The 20,205-nt window shown below is 30.6% G+C and overlaps 1 protein-coding gene across 6 annotated transcripts in view; it reads right to left on the minus strand.

Annotated features, from left to right (window-relative positions):
• The window catches only part of LOC133338856 (fasciclin-2), a 91,593-nt gene that overhangs the window by 14,954 nt on the left and 56,434 nt on the right, over window positions 1-20,205 (minus strand). For 3 of the 6 annotated variants that reach the window (XM_061546967.1, XM_061546964.1, XM_061546962.1), the window contains exons 2-4: window positions 8,106-8,274; window positions 6,479-6,532; window positions 2,193-2,356 (exon numbers count right to left, since the gene is read on the minus strand). In XM_061546967.1, coding sequence (XP_061402951.1) covers window positions 2,193-2,356; window positions 6,479-6,532; window positions 8,106-8,274 — 387 coding nt within the window. The remainder of the gene's footprint in view (window positions 1-2,192; window positions 2,357-6,478; window positions 6,533-8,105; window positions 8,275-20,205) is intronic. The other 3 variants (XM_061546968.1, XM_061546966.1, XM_061546965.1) reach the window with 1 other exon arrangement.

Consider the following 20,205-nt stretch of genomic DNA (forward strand, 5'->3'; position numbering starts at 1 on the left):
TCATTTATCCTTTGTGAACAACATGCCTTACAAAAAAACTGTATAAATATTTATCAATTATTACACTTGAATAATACTGCCCAAAAGTATGCTCTTTAAATTACAATTACACCCATAAGTAATATTGAGGACTTACACATTGTTCTTATACACTTGGTGGAAGTTATACTTATAGAATATATGTGTGTGTGTGTACATTGGTATATTTGTAAAAATTACATTACACTTGAACAACTTGAGACGATTATTAAATAACTTAACCAGTGTGGGAATAAGAGAACAATTTTCTACTCACACGCACACACATACTTTTGAGAAACGGAAATATCGATATACACATATTTATTATTGTATACATTTCCGGTAAAAAGGTCATGTGTATATGTTGTTGTTTTCCTGAAATATCTAAGATAGCTTTACTACACACTTTTCGCCATAAAAATGTCTTCTTTACTTTCCTCATTCTCCTCTTCTTCACTTCTTTATATTATACTGAAAGAGAAGCATATAAATCAGCTTAAAATATTTGTAAATATCAATAACAAAGCAATCATTGTGTGTAGCATCATTAGTAAAACTATTGAGATTTGTGTAATCATTTAATATTTATCCGGAAATCAATAGAAACAAATTTAAAGCATACTTTTAGGCAATAATTGTTATAGTAAAGGGACATTATTGCAATTATGACAAGAATTTGAAATCTATTATTATTTAGTTGGATGTTACAAAATTGTTTGATTTAATTTTTATTTTAATATTTACAGTAACTTAGTAGCACTTTACCGAAAATAATAATATTGTTTGTAATTCATAAATAAATGACTATATAGAGAATTTTAATTAAGAAAATCAACTCCTTTGCAATGATAAAGGATGCCATTGTAAGATAATCGTTTCTAAGGAATAATACATTTTATTTTGATGTATATTTTTAGGGATTTGAAAAAAACAACTCCACTCTTCTTTTATGCCTAATTAAATAGAAGCATTCAAATGGATTGGCTCATAATTCACGAAGGAGAAAACTTTCCCCACCATACACCTGGTGAAAGCCACAAAAACAATAAACTCCATACTATTATTATCTTTATATTCTTCTCCAACTACTGTTCTGTATGTGAAAAGCATAACAATTGTTGACTTTTATATAACCTTTTCGAAAGTATCCTCAACAACAACAAAATAATATTATTGTATGGCATACAGTTAGGCATAAGTTTGAAGATGAAGTTCATGTATACATTTTGGTTAACGATTATGATTGCAGTAGACGTAGTTGTTGCTGTTGTTGTTCTAAAACTTCTCTCTCACAACTAACTGAAACAACACAAACTAGATTGAAGATAATAAAATTATATGCAAAATGTCTACGCTGTTGGTGTATAGATCCCAAAGAATATAAAAGTTTATCACGCATACACACGCATAACCTCTTCAATTAATGGAAATTTTAAAATTAGGATAAAGGAGATTTTTCAAGAAGATTTAAAATAAAGATTCATAATGGAAAGAATTTAATGAGAAATTATATCCATTCACTAGAAAATATTTTTAATTGTTTATTTTTAGAAGAAAATTTCCTTAAAATGTCTTTATTTTTTTATTAATTTTATTCAGTCTGCCTCAAATTATTTCAGTAATAAAAATTTGTTGTTTAAATATCCCCTAAAATGTAGAATGTTAATTTACGCCTTTTTTTAATTTTTTTTTTTATTTATTTAATTGATCGCCCTTTAGAATACAAAATAAATTGCATTGCATACATCTCCTAAAAGTATGCTATGATAATCTAGGGGTTTCTTTTATACAATTTAAGTAATGACTAAGGATTTCTTTAAGGAATATTTATGCACACACATACACACAAAACCTGTTTCAATTACCTTAAAAGTATCCCCACCCATTTTTAACAGAGATTATTGTTATCCTCCTAAAAGTATGCTTAAGAAAAAACTAATATATTTTTACAATTCCCTATAAGATGTAGTCAAGAAGAACCAGAAATACTTCCTTGCAATTAGTTTTCCAAACAAATATAAATTCTGATAACATCCTCTAGCCAATTTTTATATAGCTGTGTTTCAAATAAATTTCAATTAGAATGTGGCCAAACAAACAACAAAAACGCATTACTTTGCATTGGCGTTTTTGTTTTCTGTTGTTGTTGTGGTGGTTTCTTGTTAACTTACCATAAGTTTTAACCGTAACACTGGTCTCCAGAATTTCATTGGTAGCATAGGATGCTGTGCAATAATATTTGCCCTCCATTTCAACGCTAAGGTGGTTGATAATAAGCGCCAAACTATCTGTACCGGCCATATATTCCGTGAACATCGGTGGCTGGCGTCCCGTACTGTAGAATCGCAGGAAAAAAAGAGGTGATGGGAAATTGTTTTCCGCCACGGCATCAGCAATTGAAAAACAAACGAGAAAAAAGGTGAAAAATAAGAGAAATTTTAATTAGTATTTGTACATAGAAATTCGTTTGTAAGTTTTGTAATTATGGTGGAAATGGTTTTTAGTTGTAGTAGAAGTGTGGTGGTGTTGGTGAAAGGACTCTATCTTTTCGTTGTACTCCTCTAGATGTATATGTTGGTATGTATGTATATCTTGGGTTAGTTGCTGCATTCATGACTTTAGTTTGCCAGCAAGTTCAAAGCAAAAAATGGCAGGGAAATATGAGACGAGCAAAATGATTTTAAAGTCACTAGTAAATCCACCAAACACATGAGTGCAAATGGCTGTGTGTGGTGGTGGAGGGGTTTTAGAGTTTAGCGTTTCTTTTCGTTCGGGAAGGTTTTAGTAAAATATGTTCTAGGGAGTTGTATAAAAGTCTGGTCTTGTTTTTAATTGCGCCTAATGAAATATGTATTTTGAATACTAAAATGGAATTTTTAGTATGTGAAATATAAAAGCTATAAGTTTTTATGAGAACCTAAAACTATTACATTTTCAATATGTTGTGATGCATAATAAGACGACGTTTTTCTTGCGGCTATACCTTGAATTATGCATTTAAATATCTACAGCCAAAAAGTATGCACCCTATCTTAATTTCTATACTTTAAATTAATCACTACGCACAAAATGTAGCATATCTCCAGGCTCTTTTAAATATTTCAATTCATGATAAATAGCTTATCTGCATCATTTCCGTTATTTAAAACTTTAATCATCTGTTATACGATAAACAACATTGTAATTTCTTAAATAAATTTTGTTTATGATACAAATTCCTAGTTGTTGTCATTAAAATAGAACATGTAGTTAATTATTAAACAGAGATTTGTTTGATTTTGATTTAAATGCCCACAAAACGTAGCCCATGGCATGTTTTCTTTTGTTTGTATTTATTGGTGAGTAATTAATAGTCGTATGTATGTGTGTGGGTATTTGTGTTTTATTCTTTGACATAAATTTATGTAGAATATTTATGTTCAGGTTATTTTCACATCTATGCTCATCATTCGTTATTATTATCTGTAATTATGTACATTGAAATGAAGATTTATGTAAATATTTGTACAAATAATTGATGAGATTCATGTTCTTAAAACACATGTATACTTTAAGGCGTTGAATTAAAGACACCTGTTATTAAGGGGGTAAACATTAATTACTGTTGACTGGTTGTTTGGGTTTGAGAGTCAAAAAGTTAGGTTAATATTATAGAATTTTACTTAGATGTGGAGATCCTAAAATTATGCAATATACTAAAAACCTATTTCAATTTGCCATCCTTTTTTAAACAACAGATTTTTTTAAAATATTATCCCATCAAAGAATAATATTTATATTTATTGAAAAGTATTACATATTCAATAAAATTTTCAAACAGCTGATATTTTTTGTTAGAAAATGGGTCAATTCTGATTTCAAAGTGCGTCTGTCCTCCTTTTGTGTTGTAGTTTACAAACAAAATTATTATGTAGCATCATTATTGAATAAATTTCAAAAGGATTATTCACACAATTATTTGTGCCTAACCAACCTATATTTCAAAAAGAGCGTTTGTTTTTTCCTCTCTCTCTCTGCAATTTTATGCAAAACATTGCAATTAGAAAAAATTACGAAGAAAGAACAACTATGACGAATGCAATAAACTGTTGTATTATGCAATGCAATTTGCATAACACAGCTGTGAAGTTGCAGTCCAGAAATACACAGACGCACAAACAATATTCAAATGCTCTCGAAACTAAATCAAAGCTTGTAATGTTTGAATATGCCAACAAGTGTGGTCAACATTGTAGTATACTTTTAGGTATTGGTATTCAATGGAAGCCTGCCTATGTGTTTTCCCCCTGAATGGTGTGTATGTGTGCGTGTGTGAGTGTGAACGTGCGTGTATGAATAAAACACGCAAAACGACTGTTAAAGTTCGTTTGTTAGGTTCCACCACAAAATAGAGTTATAATTATAGAGCATACTTTAGGGAGTTGAGAGGTTTTAGTTTTTTTTTCTGTGATGAAAGTAGTTTAATTTACGCAAATTGTGAAAGACCAATAAAAAGGCATCACACAAATGGTAAAAATTAAATTTGCATTTGAGTTGGGAAAAAGAAATTGTGGACCAACAAATTATATTTAATTAATATGCAAAATTTAAATGCTGGCCTCAAGAAACTTCCAAATTATTCATGTAAAAACTTAATTCCCATTATTGTGCTATACACATATGTAATATTCTCTTTTTAATTTACATAAAATGTATATGAAATAAATTATAGAACACTCCGACTATATAAAGACTAGAATAAAAAAATCAAATTCTAAACTGTATCAATATTTGAAAAATGGCCCTTAAATGTATTTCAACAAATATGTTGCATATTATTAGGCTCAATTCCATGGTGTACAAATCATCTGTTGACAAAGCACAGACCAACCATAAGTTCAACTAATTTTTCAATTTAAATAATTTGCATAGCATATTTTAAGGAGGTGTGGGAGGGAGTTATGCTTGAAAATTAGCATATAATGCTATAACGTGACAACGGCATTTCCTCCCACAAATGATGGACAACGCATTTACAAATTATCATATAAATTAAATCAAATTTTGGTATTTGTCAAATCGCACAAAAGCAACAAAGACCAAACACACACATACAAGTACACTTTGTGGGATCATCGATTTTGGAGCTATGTAGTATTGGCAAAATTGAAATCGTATTAAATCATTCCACCACCGTTGTCAATGAGCTCAGAGAAAATTCATTTGAATTCCAATAAATTCCACTGCAAATGATGTTTGAAAATGACAACATAATTCAATTACAGTTGGACAAAATAGCTGATTTTATGCCAGATTAAAAATCCACGAGGTGTTTGACAATGTGTTGGTGGGTAATTGAATGGTTGTTAAATAAACATAACAGAAATTTGTCACATTTAAGGGGGAATTTGTAGCCCGCCTGTGTACTTTTTAGGGAGGGTATTATTATTAGAGGACTTCAAAATTCCAAATCATCGTCAACTACGTCCGATTAAAATATTGGCTTACTGGTTGTATTATATTAATTTATTTCATATTAATCTATTATTTATAATTTAATTCTGAAAAATATATTATGTTATTTATCATTTATTTATAGGAATTTAAATATTTAAAATCCTACTTTTGTTCCTATAGATCCCTATCATTAAACAACTGTTTAGTCTTAACAGATGTTTATACAATAAAATAAAATCATAGTTTAACATAACGGTACAAACGACATTGCTGCAACTAAACAATTTATTAAAGGTATCTGGCCACACATATAATTTGTATTAACCTCTAAAATTTCTATGACTTTGTTTGTTTGACATGTGGATGCATTTATATGTAGTTAAATATTTTTGTATATAGTGATTATGACTTCTTGAAAACGCCTAAATGTATACACCAGATATGAATGTCTTTCAATGATTAATGCTGTTAGTAGATTTGTTTTATGATACCAATGTATGTTCGAACGAGGACATGTAACGATCAAATGATATGAAACAAAATAATTGAAAATAACAGAAAAAACATACACACAAAATTACAACAAAAACAAACATAGAAATAAAAAAATTATTTGAAAATAGAATAAAATCATTACATAGTTTTACTACAATGATTATATTAATAAAAAACAAGAACGTGCAGGATTCTGTTTAAAAGTTAAGGATTAAGGGTCAAACAAAAAACTCTCTCTTCATTATTATTATTTAACTAATTTAACAAAAAATCAATCTGGTAAAATTTTGTGTGTTACGTTTTCTATTCTCAAGAGATTGCGGGTTATTTGCTTCACAAAAAATGAGTTATCAAACCAAAAGCAAACTTTTTTCTGTGTTAGCAGTTCTCCTTCTAAGCTAAAGGGGTTTTATATTATTTTATATAAAAAATGATAGGGAAGCAAATGGTCATTAGGTATATGGTAGATTTCTTCAATTGTTTTTTTCTTTAGCATTAGCAAATTATCCCTCTTTTTCGGACTTACTTCTGACGTATTCTATGTCCTTTGGAATCATACACTGGTTGATAAATTTGGTGCCTAAGAAAGACGTGTGTTTTTTGTTTGTTTTTGTTTTGATAAATAAAGAAAGAAAATTAGAATTAAATTTGTACAAAATAATAAAGAATAGTTTGAATAAATAAAAAAACGTAGTAGAACAAGAACAATAGAAAAGGCAGCAATAAAGGAAATAAAATATAGCATAAATGTGTGTTAAGTAATTTTAAAAAAGAAAAAAGGATGCCAAGTAAAAGGTGTGTGGTAAGATATATAGGCAAAAAAACCTTCCTAAGTCTAATTTTAGAAATATATAAACAATTAAAATTTATAAAAAAGTAATAATTATGTCTTTGGGCTATACCTAATTTATTCTTACTTGTCACGTATTTGCTTTATAATCCTGTATTTTTGAAATATTTTTTTTAAATATACATAGAAATTTTGAGATATTTTAATAATTAAAGTAAACTTGAAGCTTTATATAAACGCATTTTAAAAGCCTTATTTTTAGTAATATTTTTATTGCTAGCGATTGACAGAAGGATAAGGCACAGTCAAAGTGTTGCGTCTTGATTGATAAGCAATGCTATTAAATTAATTTTTTTTCACACATTCTGACTGTGCCTTGCCCTTAATATTTGCTGCTTATAAAATGCTTTAACTCTTTCAAAAAATAACGCAAAACAATGAAACTAAATCTTACATGTTTGACATTTGTTTTACAATACTGTAAAATATAGAAAAAAATAGAAGAAGAAAAAGACAAATAATATATAAAAATATAATAGCAAATAATAACAAAATGTAATTTTTTATAATAACAATTTGCAAAGAAAAAATATAGTTTACTTGTAGCATAAAAAGTTTAATACAATTTGAATTAAAAATTTAACAAACAATTTAAAATTCCACAGATACAACTTTATCGGCAAGTATCTGAGTAAGACATTAGAGAAATGAGAAAATGTGTTCACTTTCATCTCTGTTCCATGTTAAATAATTACTTCTCTTATGAAGAAGTGTTGATTATCATTTTTGTATCTTTAAACCCCCTACATTGTCTATTTGCTGTTTTGCACCTAGAGAACCCTATCATTAATCAACTGTTTTGTACCTAACACATTAAGAACTCATGTTAAGGAATTCCGTTACTTTACCTATACTAATACAAATAACAGTTAATATAATACCCGGTTGATTACAATACCATTATAGCAACTCCACAAATTATTAAAGCTATCTGGCCACACATTAAATTAACGAAAGAATAGAATTTCGAATCAAACGGTCTTAAAAAATTAACTATAGGAAAATTGTGTAATATTTAGCAATTTTCATAAAATATTTCAAATTCTGCACGTCTTCATTTCTACTCCAAAAGATATATTATTGCAAATTATATAATATAATACAGGTTTTAGTTACTTGGAGATTTGTAGGTTTTTTTGTGTGGTTTTTTACAATATTTAGTAAAAGGGTACATTTATTTTTTAGGGGAAAGATATTTTTGTCACACAATCACTTTTGCCAGGTTTACAAGGACAATATATATTTTTGGTGTTTTAATTTTTTTTTGTAGTGTTTAATGTGAAATTTTGAAATTTCTACTTACGGTTTGGGCAATATTGTATTATTCATATTATCCTTCCATGTTAGATCGGATACTAAATTAGGTGAAGGCACATTGGGACGACATGTGAGGATCATAGCCTGACCGACAGCTTTTCTTTGCACCTTTTGTGAGGGGAATATTTCCAATTTGGGTCCATCGGCAGCGGATGCTAGAATTAGAATAAAAAAATTAAAATAAAATAAGTTGTTTTTTAAAGTTTTAAATACTATTTAAAATCTTGTCAATCCATTACAATTCTAAATTTAATGACATGGAAACATGCAACACTTCTTTCAAAACATATTGCACTTCAATTTAATTGTCTGTCTTGCATTGGAAATTTATTTCACAGTTGGTGAGCATTTCACCATTTGTTAGCGACTTTATTTTGCTGAATAAAAAACACAAGAACACCACTTGAAACTTTGTAAACAACCAAGGATGTCATTGGTAAAATGAAGTTTTCAAAACAAACCAGGACACATTACCAATTCAAGAACACTCGAAAAGTGCCAGTTTCTGGTCATTTAAACGGCAACGGCCAAAAGTAGATTTTGACTACAGAGTAGAGCATAACAAGTTTTCCAATTTTTTTTCAAACAACAACAACAATTGCAACTAATAATAATGATGATGAGTTTCCTGTGAATACACACTCACAAAACTGAAACTTTGAAAATATTTTCCTTTGAATGTCATGCCATGTTAACTTTAATTTAACTTGTCAACCAAACTCCTTACTTAGCTTGTTTATGGTCTCTCACTATCCAACCGAAAAAAAGGATTTCCATTGTGGCTAGGGGGGTGGACACATGGCATTTGAGGAAGAAAATTGTTTGGTAATTTGTTGTTGATGTTATTTTTTTTTTAAACAAAAAAATTCTTATGACATTGTTGTCGAGTGTATTTTATGACCAAAAGTCCTTTTTTGGCGGCCAAACAGCCAAACTGGGTTATTTGTGACAAAAGGTCACAGAGTCAAGTTTTAGTGCAAATTCTGAAATGGCAACTGTTTGTGTGACCGGGGGAGAAGGCTATTTTGAAAACACAAAAGTCAAAGTTTTCCCAAATAACATTATTTAATGTTTTTAATTAAATTGTGAATTTGTGAACATAATTTTTGGCTGCTACACCACAACAGCAGCAGCAGACACAAACTTCTATTTCAGGCAAATAATAGTAACGAAATGTTACAGTTGTTATTTCACAACTAAAATAATATTATGGACAAAAGTTTATCCACACCAAGAGCAACCCACTCCAGCATAAAGTTGGATATATGAAAAATACAAATTACATTTGCGCGTGAGTGTGTGTGTGTGAACAAAAGCCCTTAATTAGTTCTCTTAACTGGTTTTACCAATATCAGATTAAAATATCCTTATAATTATGGACAAACAACAGCCGAGTTTACATCATTACACCACAGCCACATGACGTATGGCATATGACCATTAAGAAAAGGAAGAAAGCTTATTGTGTAATAGCATCCATCCGTCCTTCCACATACGCCTTGTTAATCATGCAAATTGTGTTTAATCCCATTTCCCCATTAAAATGATAAAAAAACGGAGGAAGAAGAAGAATCAGCAGAAGAAAATTCACATGTCCAGTGCAACACAGTTGCATTCGATTGTCACATCAACCAACAATAATTAAGAAATTCACCAAAATCCCTCCATTCGTTTAAAAGATGGGCGGTGGAAGAAAAAAATAATATATCCTGTGGACTTATATTGGCATGTGTCCTTCTCAGAAATGTTGATGACAACAAGATGTACGAACATATTTGCTTGGCCTCATACAATTAGTGGGGAAAATGTAAAAAAGGAAAAGAAGAAACAGAAAAAGGAAACAAAAAGTTGAATAATAAACTTAAGTCTTGTTTAATTGAAAGGGAATATATAGGCAGTGTTAAGCAAGAACGAAGTGTATGGGAGCTATTTGAAAATAAAAAACTAACACAAAAATTCCATTTGAATTAAATTTTAAGCAAAAACATCTTGTAGGTTAATCAGTCCATTTGAATGCCTTGTTATTTGAACGGGCGCTCTGTGTAGTAACGACCATAACAAAGGTTAACCATCTATGATACATTTCTCATAGTAGGTTTTGTTGTTGTTGTTCATAGAATCTTTGTATTTAATATTGATGGTCGTTATTACATCTAACAGCTTATAGAAGACAAAGTTTAAACCTCTTGCCCACACATCAAATTTACTACATTTCAAACTATTTTTTATTAAATTACGATTTTTAAAGAGCTCAAGAACGCGATAATATTCCGAAAACATATTTAAGTATTTCATCTGAGTAAACTTTTTATATTAAATAATGAAAAATAGCTTTCGAGTTTTTTTACGAAATACATATCTGTACAATGCAACCACAATCTGTCTCCATACAAGCATTATCACTACAAAATAAAAACCATCATCAATTTGTAATCTTAAATTACAAACAAATGTAATCACACATCATCTATAAGGATATGCTCTTTGTAGTGTAACCAAAAAAAAAGTAATGAAAAAACATCTCCCAATGCATTCACTATCTTTTGCCCGCTGTCATGATTAATATATTCCATTCATTGCATACTGTCCAAAGTCCATCAGATGCTAGCCTTGCCATTAAAATGGATTCAGTTGATTGGTAAAATGTTGCAAAAGATATTATATACATTCACATGTGTATGTCGTATGTATGTAAATTAATCTGACCACTCGTCAAAACTTTGCTACATTGCAATGGTAAAGAAACAAAAAATGGCTGGAATAAATACCTTAACCAAATGCTTGCATTGGCACCCCGCGTGTTGTTGTTGTTTTTTTGGTCGATTGTAACGTGCGTATTTTAACTGTTTAATCCGTTGGAGAAAATGGATTTACTTAAAAAATATATGAGGGAAGGATAATAATGGTAGGATATTTAAATCAAGTCATATTAATCAAAGGGAAATTTGGACGATGGTCGATTTTACATCGATCAGCTGATATATGAAACCATTACTACTTATTTTTATTGCAAAAACAGTCCTTTAGAGTCTAAAAGGGTGATCCCGACTCTAAATTTATGATATATCATTCAATCATAATTATTACCAAAACTGATCACACCTCTTCATAACCTCAATTTTTCCTAGTGGTCGTTTTCTCTTCTTTGTTGTTGTTATTTTTACCCACCAACAACCATTATTTGTTGATATAATTAAAAAAATACTTTGCACATTGACCACGTTAAAATTGCATTTTCATCTTTATGGCCAGGAGAACTACAATGCCGAATGGAATCACATAACTTGGCGTGTGCCCTGCTCAGATGCGAGAAGAGTGTGTAAAGGGCGTTCATGATGAACGACTCATCAGCGTGCGTGAATCTAAGTGAATGTCCAGTAAATGTGATATACATAGTAAGGACTATGGCATATGTCATGGCCGGCACATTAACACATTATTTACACACAATTTTTTTCATTCACGTGTATGATTTTTGCTGTATCTTTATGGCAAGCTGTTTGCCTTTCTCAGTTTAAAAACGCCCATGTCGTCCTTTCAGGCCAGGGTTGCAGTGAGTTTTTTCCATTGCCTGCTTGCCAGTAAAATGAAATTATTTTTCAAAAGTTTTAATGTTTGGATAGATGCATGGATGGATAAACGGCGGTGGTGCTTTGCAAATAGTAGTATGTGTTTGTTTACTGCGAACAAAAAAGTTGGTAGACTTGTGAAATTGGAATATTCGGGTAAATTTTGAGAGAAGAGGTACTGATTGATAGCCTGATATTCCTATTAGGTTTTAAAAGTTATATAGAAAAGAGCACCGATTGTATTTCTTATATTATCTAGAAACTCTGCTTTCTTTCGGTTGAATCTTGTGCGATTAGCCGATTCTACACAAAACAGCTGATGGCATGATCATATGTTTAATTCCCAAAAGTAGCATAATTTTAGAATAAATTAAATAGAAAATTCATAATTAAACTTAAAACATTACTAGCTACTTAAACCATTTTTAAATAAGAACATCCATTTTTGTTTACAATTGACATCCCTATAAATACTTTAATTCCCTCCTCATATGCCACATGTATGTCTGTTTGACTCCGCGGCTGGCTGATTCGTTGCCAGAAGGATTATTAAAATTTACTTTAGCCAAAAGGCAATGTTATTTCCTGCAAGGATTGCGTACGACCAAACTTATTAAAGTGATAAGAGAATTAAAGCCAGGTCACTTTTTTTGTTGGTTTGGTGAATTCGCAGTTAGCCGCAAATATGCAGAATCCTTGGAAAATTGGATGGTATTATAGTTAAAATTAATTTTGTGGAGTTAAGCAGAAAAGTAAAATAAAAAAAGAACTTTTAAATTAATACAAAAAGCAAAAGATCAGCAATTTTGTTGTGCAATGAGAAAAACGAACACACACATATAAAAAAGTAGATATGAAAATATGTTAAGAAAATAATAATAATTTAAGACCTTCAATCATCCAGTGAAAGACTCATTAAACTTGGCAATATTACTTTACATATCAATTATGAAATTGTTGAAAACAAATATACATCTGCTAAATCAATTTAAGCTAGTGTGAACAAGATGTTTATATTTCATAAATGTCAGTTTCGCCCCCACACACACACCCCAAACCACAACAACAACAAGTGCCAATTATATATTACTGCTGCATTGATCCACATGTTTGGATTTGTGTTTCTTCTCCATATTTTATTCCTTGAGGTTCTTTTGTGTGCATTATGACATTTCTGACAGCTGCCTTTGCACTGTCAAATTTTTTGATATTATCTGATATTTAAAACTACACAAAAATTTTCTTATTCAAAATAATGTTCCAAACATGTCCAGATGTGTACTTCCATGGCATTTGTGTTGCTATAGCACCACAAAATTTCAAAGCAATTCCGTATTCCATGCCATATTTCATACAATTTTAATAGGATTTCGGTTTTTTGTTTATAACAATTTGTTTATTCACAATTCAATGCTCGATTATAAATAATAAAGACCCTACTAATGCCGAGGATATAATGGCACACAAAGTGTTGGTTCGAATAACGATGATGATGATGATGATGTTTCTGTTAATTTCATTTGAAAATTTCATAATAAAAAATGCTGTTTTGTACAGACTGCAGTTGTTGATGGTCTTTTAAATATCAAAAACAATGAATGGAAAATAAGTTTATCTGTCATCAGTGACATGTAATGAAATCTGTCAAAAATTTTTGGGATTTTTTTCATTTCAAATTTAATATTTGGTTTTTGGATGTTAAAAGAACCAATTATTTCTAAGAATAAATATTTAAATGAGAGAAAAATTCAGTAGATTATGCCAAAAGGAAATAAAAACAATTATATTTGTTTCAGATTAGGATTAAAAAGTTGGAGTTGTTTCTATTATTTATTAAATTCAGCTATTTCTTACTATAATTACTATTTCTATAATTAAAAAACATTTTGCAGTAAACATATCAGGTAATGACAATGCTTAAATGCTTTGTGTAAAATCGCTTAAAACCAATGTCAATTTGCCAGTGTGTGAGTAGTACTTAAACTGCTGTTACTCAGGACGATTCTACATATAACAGTTGAATTAAAGTTACTGTTCAGTTGAACAGGTCGATTCTACATACAACAGTTGATTAAATGAAAAATGAATAAAAAACTCAAATGTTTTGTTAAAATATCCTCATTATCTTATCGATAATGATTGGTTGAACATAAAAAAGTCCCATATTTTATGCATTTTTCCGCATTTCCCCTACAATTTTTATATACCCTCTAGAAAAAAATTTATTACTATTGTCCCCAGCCGCTCCTTATTAATAAAACTCATTAAACATCTTTACATCTAGGCGAACAATAACAAAAACACTTAACAAATTATTTTATCTGTTATTGTGGTTATTACTGCTCGCCTGGGTTTTCTTGGGCCATAATTTTATGTTATCTGCGGAATTTATGCCTCTTCTGCTACATTTAACTGTCAAAGTGACATTAACACATAAAAATATTCAACTGTCATCACCGCTGTGTTCAGAGTGCGGCCAATAAGCTGTTGGCTGACACCAAATGAAGAATGAAGTGTAGATTGCTGGAGGAGAGGAGACAGCCAGCGAGTCAGCCTTTGGCAGGCTGCTGTTACATTTATAAATATATAAATTAATATGTCACATTGTGTTGTAGTTTTTCACTTATTGTTTTAAATTATTGTCATCATTGTTGGTGTTATTGTTGTTGTTGGCTGTTGATAATGATTCTCCGGCAGTTCCAAATGAGAATTGTTTGTAGCATAAATTCATTTAAATTAAAAATTTATAGAGATTTTGACCTGAAGAGAGAAAGGCGGAGCGTTGTTGTTTTGTGTCTGTGCTGCTGTTGTTGTTGGATTTTTTTACAATGTAATTAAAAAAAGATAATTAATATTAATTGAAATTTAAGTATATTTTTACAACAACCAGAACACACAAACACTACCCTGTGTAATTAAATAGTTGTTGTCATGTATCATGTGTAATTAAACTGGCTTTGCAGTGGTTTTAATAAATAGTAATGTAGAATTGTTATGGTAGTTGTTGTTGGTTATAACAACATTCATCCTTTCACTGGTCCATGATGAATATTGCGTTTTAGATTATTGGTTTTGTGGTATGAGTTTTAGTTTTGTACAAACCGAAATTGGGTTTTGTGGTTAATGTCTAATCGCAGTGAATGAAAGATGAAGAGCGAGAGAGAGAGGCCAAATGATATGCAAATTACTGTAATTGTAATTAGGCCATTCCGTTGCCAAACAGGTGATTGTGTGTATCAGTTGCATAAATATTGTTGGCCGACAAAGGCCATTGGATTGGATTTTAATGAAATATTAGATCTAGATTTGATAAAAAGTCATTATTGGATACAACAGAAACCAGTTTTGAATTGATAATCTGTGGACGATTTTACATTAACATAGACCATGGTAATGTAAAATCGCCCACAAAGTGGTGTACATACGCAAACCAGTCATATGCATAGGATTACTGGGAAATATTAGGTTTAGATTAGATTGAAAGGCACATACAGTGTAAAATCGGCCTCATGTTGGTGTATTTTTAATATTTAAGATACTTTTCCTTTAAATTTCCAGAAAATTAAATTGACCTAGTAAAATTACAACGCACAAAAAAAGAAAAAAAGTGTTCACCAAAAAGAAAACCTGCAAAACAGAAAAAATTGAAGGTCTCTCCGGCTGTGTAAATGAATGACTAGCGGCTTACTTTGTCTCTACTACTTCTTCTTCAAGGGAAACGAACGCATAAAATCTTACACATTTGGCACAGTTGTGTTGGCAAAGTAAATGTCCTTCTTTGCCATGGAAACCTTTGACAAAGACTACGACGACGAAGATGAAGAAGAACCTAGCTATCTCACAAACATACATACAGACACATACCCACACATTCGTTTATATGCATGCAAATGAATATTACTATTTGTTCGACTTGTTTCTTTAGAAATCCTCCAATGACATTCATATCATATTTATAGGTGTTTAGGCATGAACATTTCCTATTATTCAAACAAACACAGAAAAGAAAGGGGAGAGAGAGGGAGGGGAAAAAGACCGCCTAAAGATATGCAACAATATTACACTGGTAGTGGTAGAAAGAATGGCGAACGAAAGAAAGATAATTTTGCTTGTAAGAAGATATGCATAAGTATGTGTGTTGCTTCTCTCCCCCAGCAAATAAAGGGTGCCACATGCTTTGAGCAAATATTAAGCCCCCAACACATACACATGGAAATGTCTGGGGGGAAATGTGTGGCAAAGTTTCTGCATTTGCCATTCAAAGAAAGGACATAAAGATTCAAACAACAAAATGAAATCGAAAACAAATGAAATGAAACAGTTTTTTATGAGTATGAGGATTGAATGTCGGAAAAAATTGGACCAGCATTTCACACAACTGTCTGGCAAATAATACCATTACAGTCACCATATGCAGCAGTCGCCCACAAAGAAAGATAAACAGTCAGAGAATTGTGTATGTATATTTGAGTGTGTGTGTGTATTGCAGTTGTAAATTATGCAGCCTATGCTCGTTTATAGATTGTTTATGGCATAAACAAAAGACTTTTGTTGCATACTTTTAGGCATCAATAATAGTTTTTAAATTATGGTTTATTTTCGTTTAGTCTCTCATTCCCTGTTTTACTATTAAAGCCTAGCATATGAGAAACAGCATAGAAGACAAATATTTATTTTTCTGCAGCAACGATTTTCAAGTATTTTTTTGTTGTTGCTACATTTTATTGGATTTTTTTCTTGTTTCTCTCCTTTATGATATGCTGTCTGGGTATTGTTCTACTTGCCGCTGTCTTTGTATTGTTATTCCTTTTTTGTTTTTGCTATAACAAATTCATTTATTGCATGTGATGTGAGCATATGTGTGTGCGTGGTGTGAGTGCGAGCGTTTCTTGTGCAAATTGATGTTGTGTAGCATACTTTTAGGCTATGTTCATTTTTATTAGTTAATTTATATGCCACACACGTCTAAAGTGGTACTTTTGTGCCACTCATTCACAAAAAAAGAACGAACGACAAAACGTACACATCTGCACCATTTTGCAAATGTCACAAATGCAAGCAAGTATCCATTTGAAAAGAAGAAAGAAGATGGAGAAACAGTGCGCGGAATGCTGCATGTTGATAAAAATATTTTCTTTGTTATTTAGAGGAGGTAAAAACAAAACCGCTTCAAAATTTTACGTGCTTACCGATAAATGCGTATGAATGGCATTCAATAGTCCAGACATGTTAGGATGCTGGGAAAAGTCTGGGGAAAAATTTGTTGTTTTTTTCAACTATTTTAAATGGTTATGTATAGTATAACTCCAGGCTGTAAGCGATACCATCCTCATGTCATTGATATTTGCTAACATAATTCGATTTGACGCAGTATTCTTTGTTTGTTTGTCAGGTATTTGCGCACTGTCTAGCAATTCTAAAGTTTATTTATGACAGCTACATGTCCCGCAGTCTAATGTAAATTATGTGAGAGATTTGAATTTTGATTAACATATATAGTTTTGTTTGAAAATTTCATAGGCGTGACTAAAATTTTGAATTTCTATAAAGGGATAAGAGATATGAAACAAAACCCTAAAAGTATGCAATCATTTTTATTTTCGACTATATCCCTCACAGACTTTTTTGGAACATAACATGATGAGATGAGATTTTTCGCAAAATGTATAGTATAAACATGGGGATATTGTTTTAATTAAGAATAATATATGAAATCAAACCTAATATACAATGGAAATCAAACCTAAAAATATGCAACATTTTTATTTTATTTTTTTGTTATTGAGCGGTAAATAATTTTTCCAAATCTTAATAAATGTTTGAAGATTTTTATCATATTATTATCATTTTTTTATGCATTGCACTTTGAAGTGTGTGCAAAGAAATTTTAGTTTATGTTATGCGGGAAGTTATGACATGTTTCTTTAAGATTTTTTGGTAGAAAAGCCATGCTAACAAAAATTACCTTGTTAATACGTGTGTTTTATATTCGAAATATTTGAAACATTTGATTTCCAAAAAACTCTAAATTTTAATTTTCGATCTTTACTCATATTCAAATATTTATTGAATTTTAAAAATGTGGTTTCTTTAAAATTCATATATTTTATTAATATGGAATCTGTATAAATACTTTTTTAAATGATTGATGACCAACACCCTTAATGTGTACAGCAAAAACTACAACAACAACAAAAACTGACAATGTGTTGAAAATTCCAAAATACATTTGATCACTTCCATGTTGTAAAGGCCCGCGATGACATTCAGATAACAGATTCCATATATGTTAAAGTCATTGCTCATCATCAGCAGCATTGTGGTTATGCCTGGAGATCTCATGATACATTATTTTTATAGTTTTCAAAGTCCACTCTTTGTTTTTTGCTCTCTTTGTGTGCGTGTGAGTGTGTTTCTGGACTATTGTCATCTTGGCTTGGGCTGAGTATTTCAATTGCATAAATTAGTTTCGTTTAAATGACAAAACCATTTAAATGAAAACGCCCTGTAGCCTCCACAATCCCAAAACAATGGCAAACAAAACAAAAAGCCGGGGCAATCATAATTGTGAATCAAATAAAAAATATATACATACACATCACGTAATACAAGGAAATATATTTAAAATCATATTAGAGATGATATTTTCTTAAAAAATCTATTTTTGCTCTCGACGAAAAAAAATTAATTTGAATGATTTTTTTATATAAAATAATAAAAAAAAATCACACACCTTTTTATGCCACCCACTGTATAAATCTTCCCCAATTAGCCGAACATGTGGTAAGTTAATATGCAGATGCATGTCGGTCTGACTCTCGTTTCAGCATTTAATGGTGAGTACTTTAATTTGTCTAAAGAGCCACTTCAAGTGTCTTTTCCCCCAACCTCTTCCCAACCCCACATTCATTCTCAATGCACATGACACTCCCAGCATGCCCTCCCTCCTCGATATATCCCCCTTTTTTGGTATGGCAAAAGATCCACTTGCTTGAAAGAACTCATTAAAATGACATTTAATTAATAATTGAGCTGGAAAACCCTTTTGACATCCCATCAACCAAATAGCACACACACGAACACACCAAGCGATTGAGAGACACCAACTATCACAAGCGGAGAACTGGCGCTTACTACAATCCACTTTGGAAATCATCCATTAAGTGATTCAACATTTAGCTGGTGGCCAAATGCTTAGTAAAATTCCGCTAAATACAGTCATCGAAAAAGTTTAGCGTTTCGTTGAATTGTTGTTTTGTCCACACACACACCGAAGAGAAGAGAATAGGAGGGGATGCGAGTGATGTTGGTTGACAGTGTTCATTCGCTTGGACTTCATAGAGAGTTATTTTTCATTTAGTGCAATCGATATGCTGCAGCATCTTTTATTATCCGAGTTTCTTTTTTTTTTTTGTTTCACAAAAACATTTTATTTGGTCAAATGCCGGGAAAAAGCATTAAAAACAGTGCGCCAATTAAGCATTCAATTGAGATGAAATAATACGGAAATCATTTTGGGTGTGTGTGTGTGAGTGTATAATTGTGTGTGAAATTGTGGAGGGAATAAGGGGAAATTTTACAATATAAAATTTAAATTATAACTAATAAATGTTTAGTATCTCTTTAATTAGTAATGGTTTGAAATACTTGATATAATAAAATTTGAATATTAAAAAATTATTTGGAGACTTGTATTATGCTGGAAATTACATTGGCACAATTAAAAAAATCCATTAATAATAAAAAAGTAATTATAAAATTGTATCGAATATCAAGTCCTAAAATTGTTTGCAATTTTGTAGACTAATTAATTTGAATTATTTCTTATAAATACTAAAGTGGAGACTTTTTGGTTTTGAAGAAACTGCCATGATTTGCGTTGGCTAATGTCTATACAGCCCAAATACTGGTTTTGACCGAAAAAAAAGTTTTAAAAAAGTCTCTACTTTTTTGGAGACTTTCTATTTTTTTTGTCATATTTCGACTGTTATGAGCATAATGTGGTCAAAAAATAAGGACAAAATATTTTTTGATAATTTTTGTGTATAGAGTTGCCATATTTTGTTGCAAATGTTAAATGTTTTATAAAAATTGCGTTTTTTTAATTTAAAAAAAAAAAAAACTATTCATCAACAATTTTTCACATGTGTCAGCATCATTTTTTCAATTTAAATCCATTTATTCCGACACTACAACCAACTACATTGGAAACGAATTGTTTACAAATGCATTGGGAATGCCATGTCATCTATTTCGGATAAATGTTTGTTTGTGTGTAATTATTTGTTTATTTATTTACTTAACAAATTTAACGCTTATTTGCCATTTAAAAGTAAAGTGTTTCCATCTGTCCCGATGATGATGATCACGACGAGGATGATGATGTGTATAAAGCTTTAATTATTTTGCACTTAATTTTGTCATCAGCAAAAAAAACGAAAAATATGCAACATAGAAAAAACAAATACAACAACAATACAAGTCAAAGACATATTAAATGTTGTTATTGTTACTGTT

This window comes from Musca vetustissima, unplaced genomic scaffold, assembly GCF_032173495.1.
Source record: "Musca vetustissima isolate MV318-11 ecotype Yass unplaced genomic scaffold, APGP_CSIRO_Mvet_v1 utg704, whole genome shotgun sequence".
NCBI lineage: Eukaryota > Metazoa > Arthropoda > Insecta > Diptera > Muscidae > Musca > Musca vetustissima.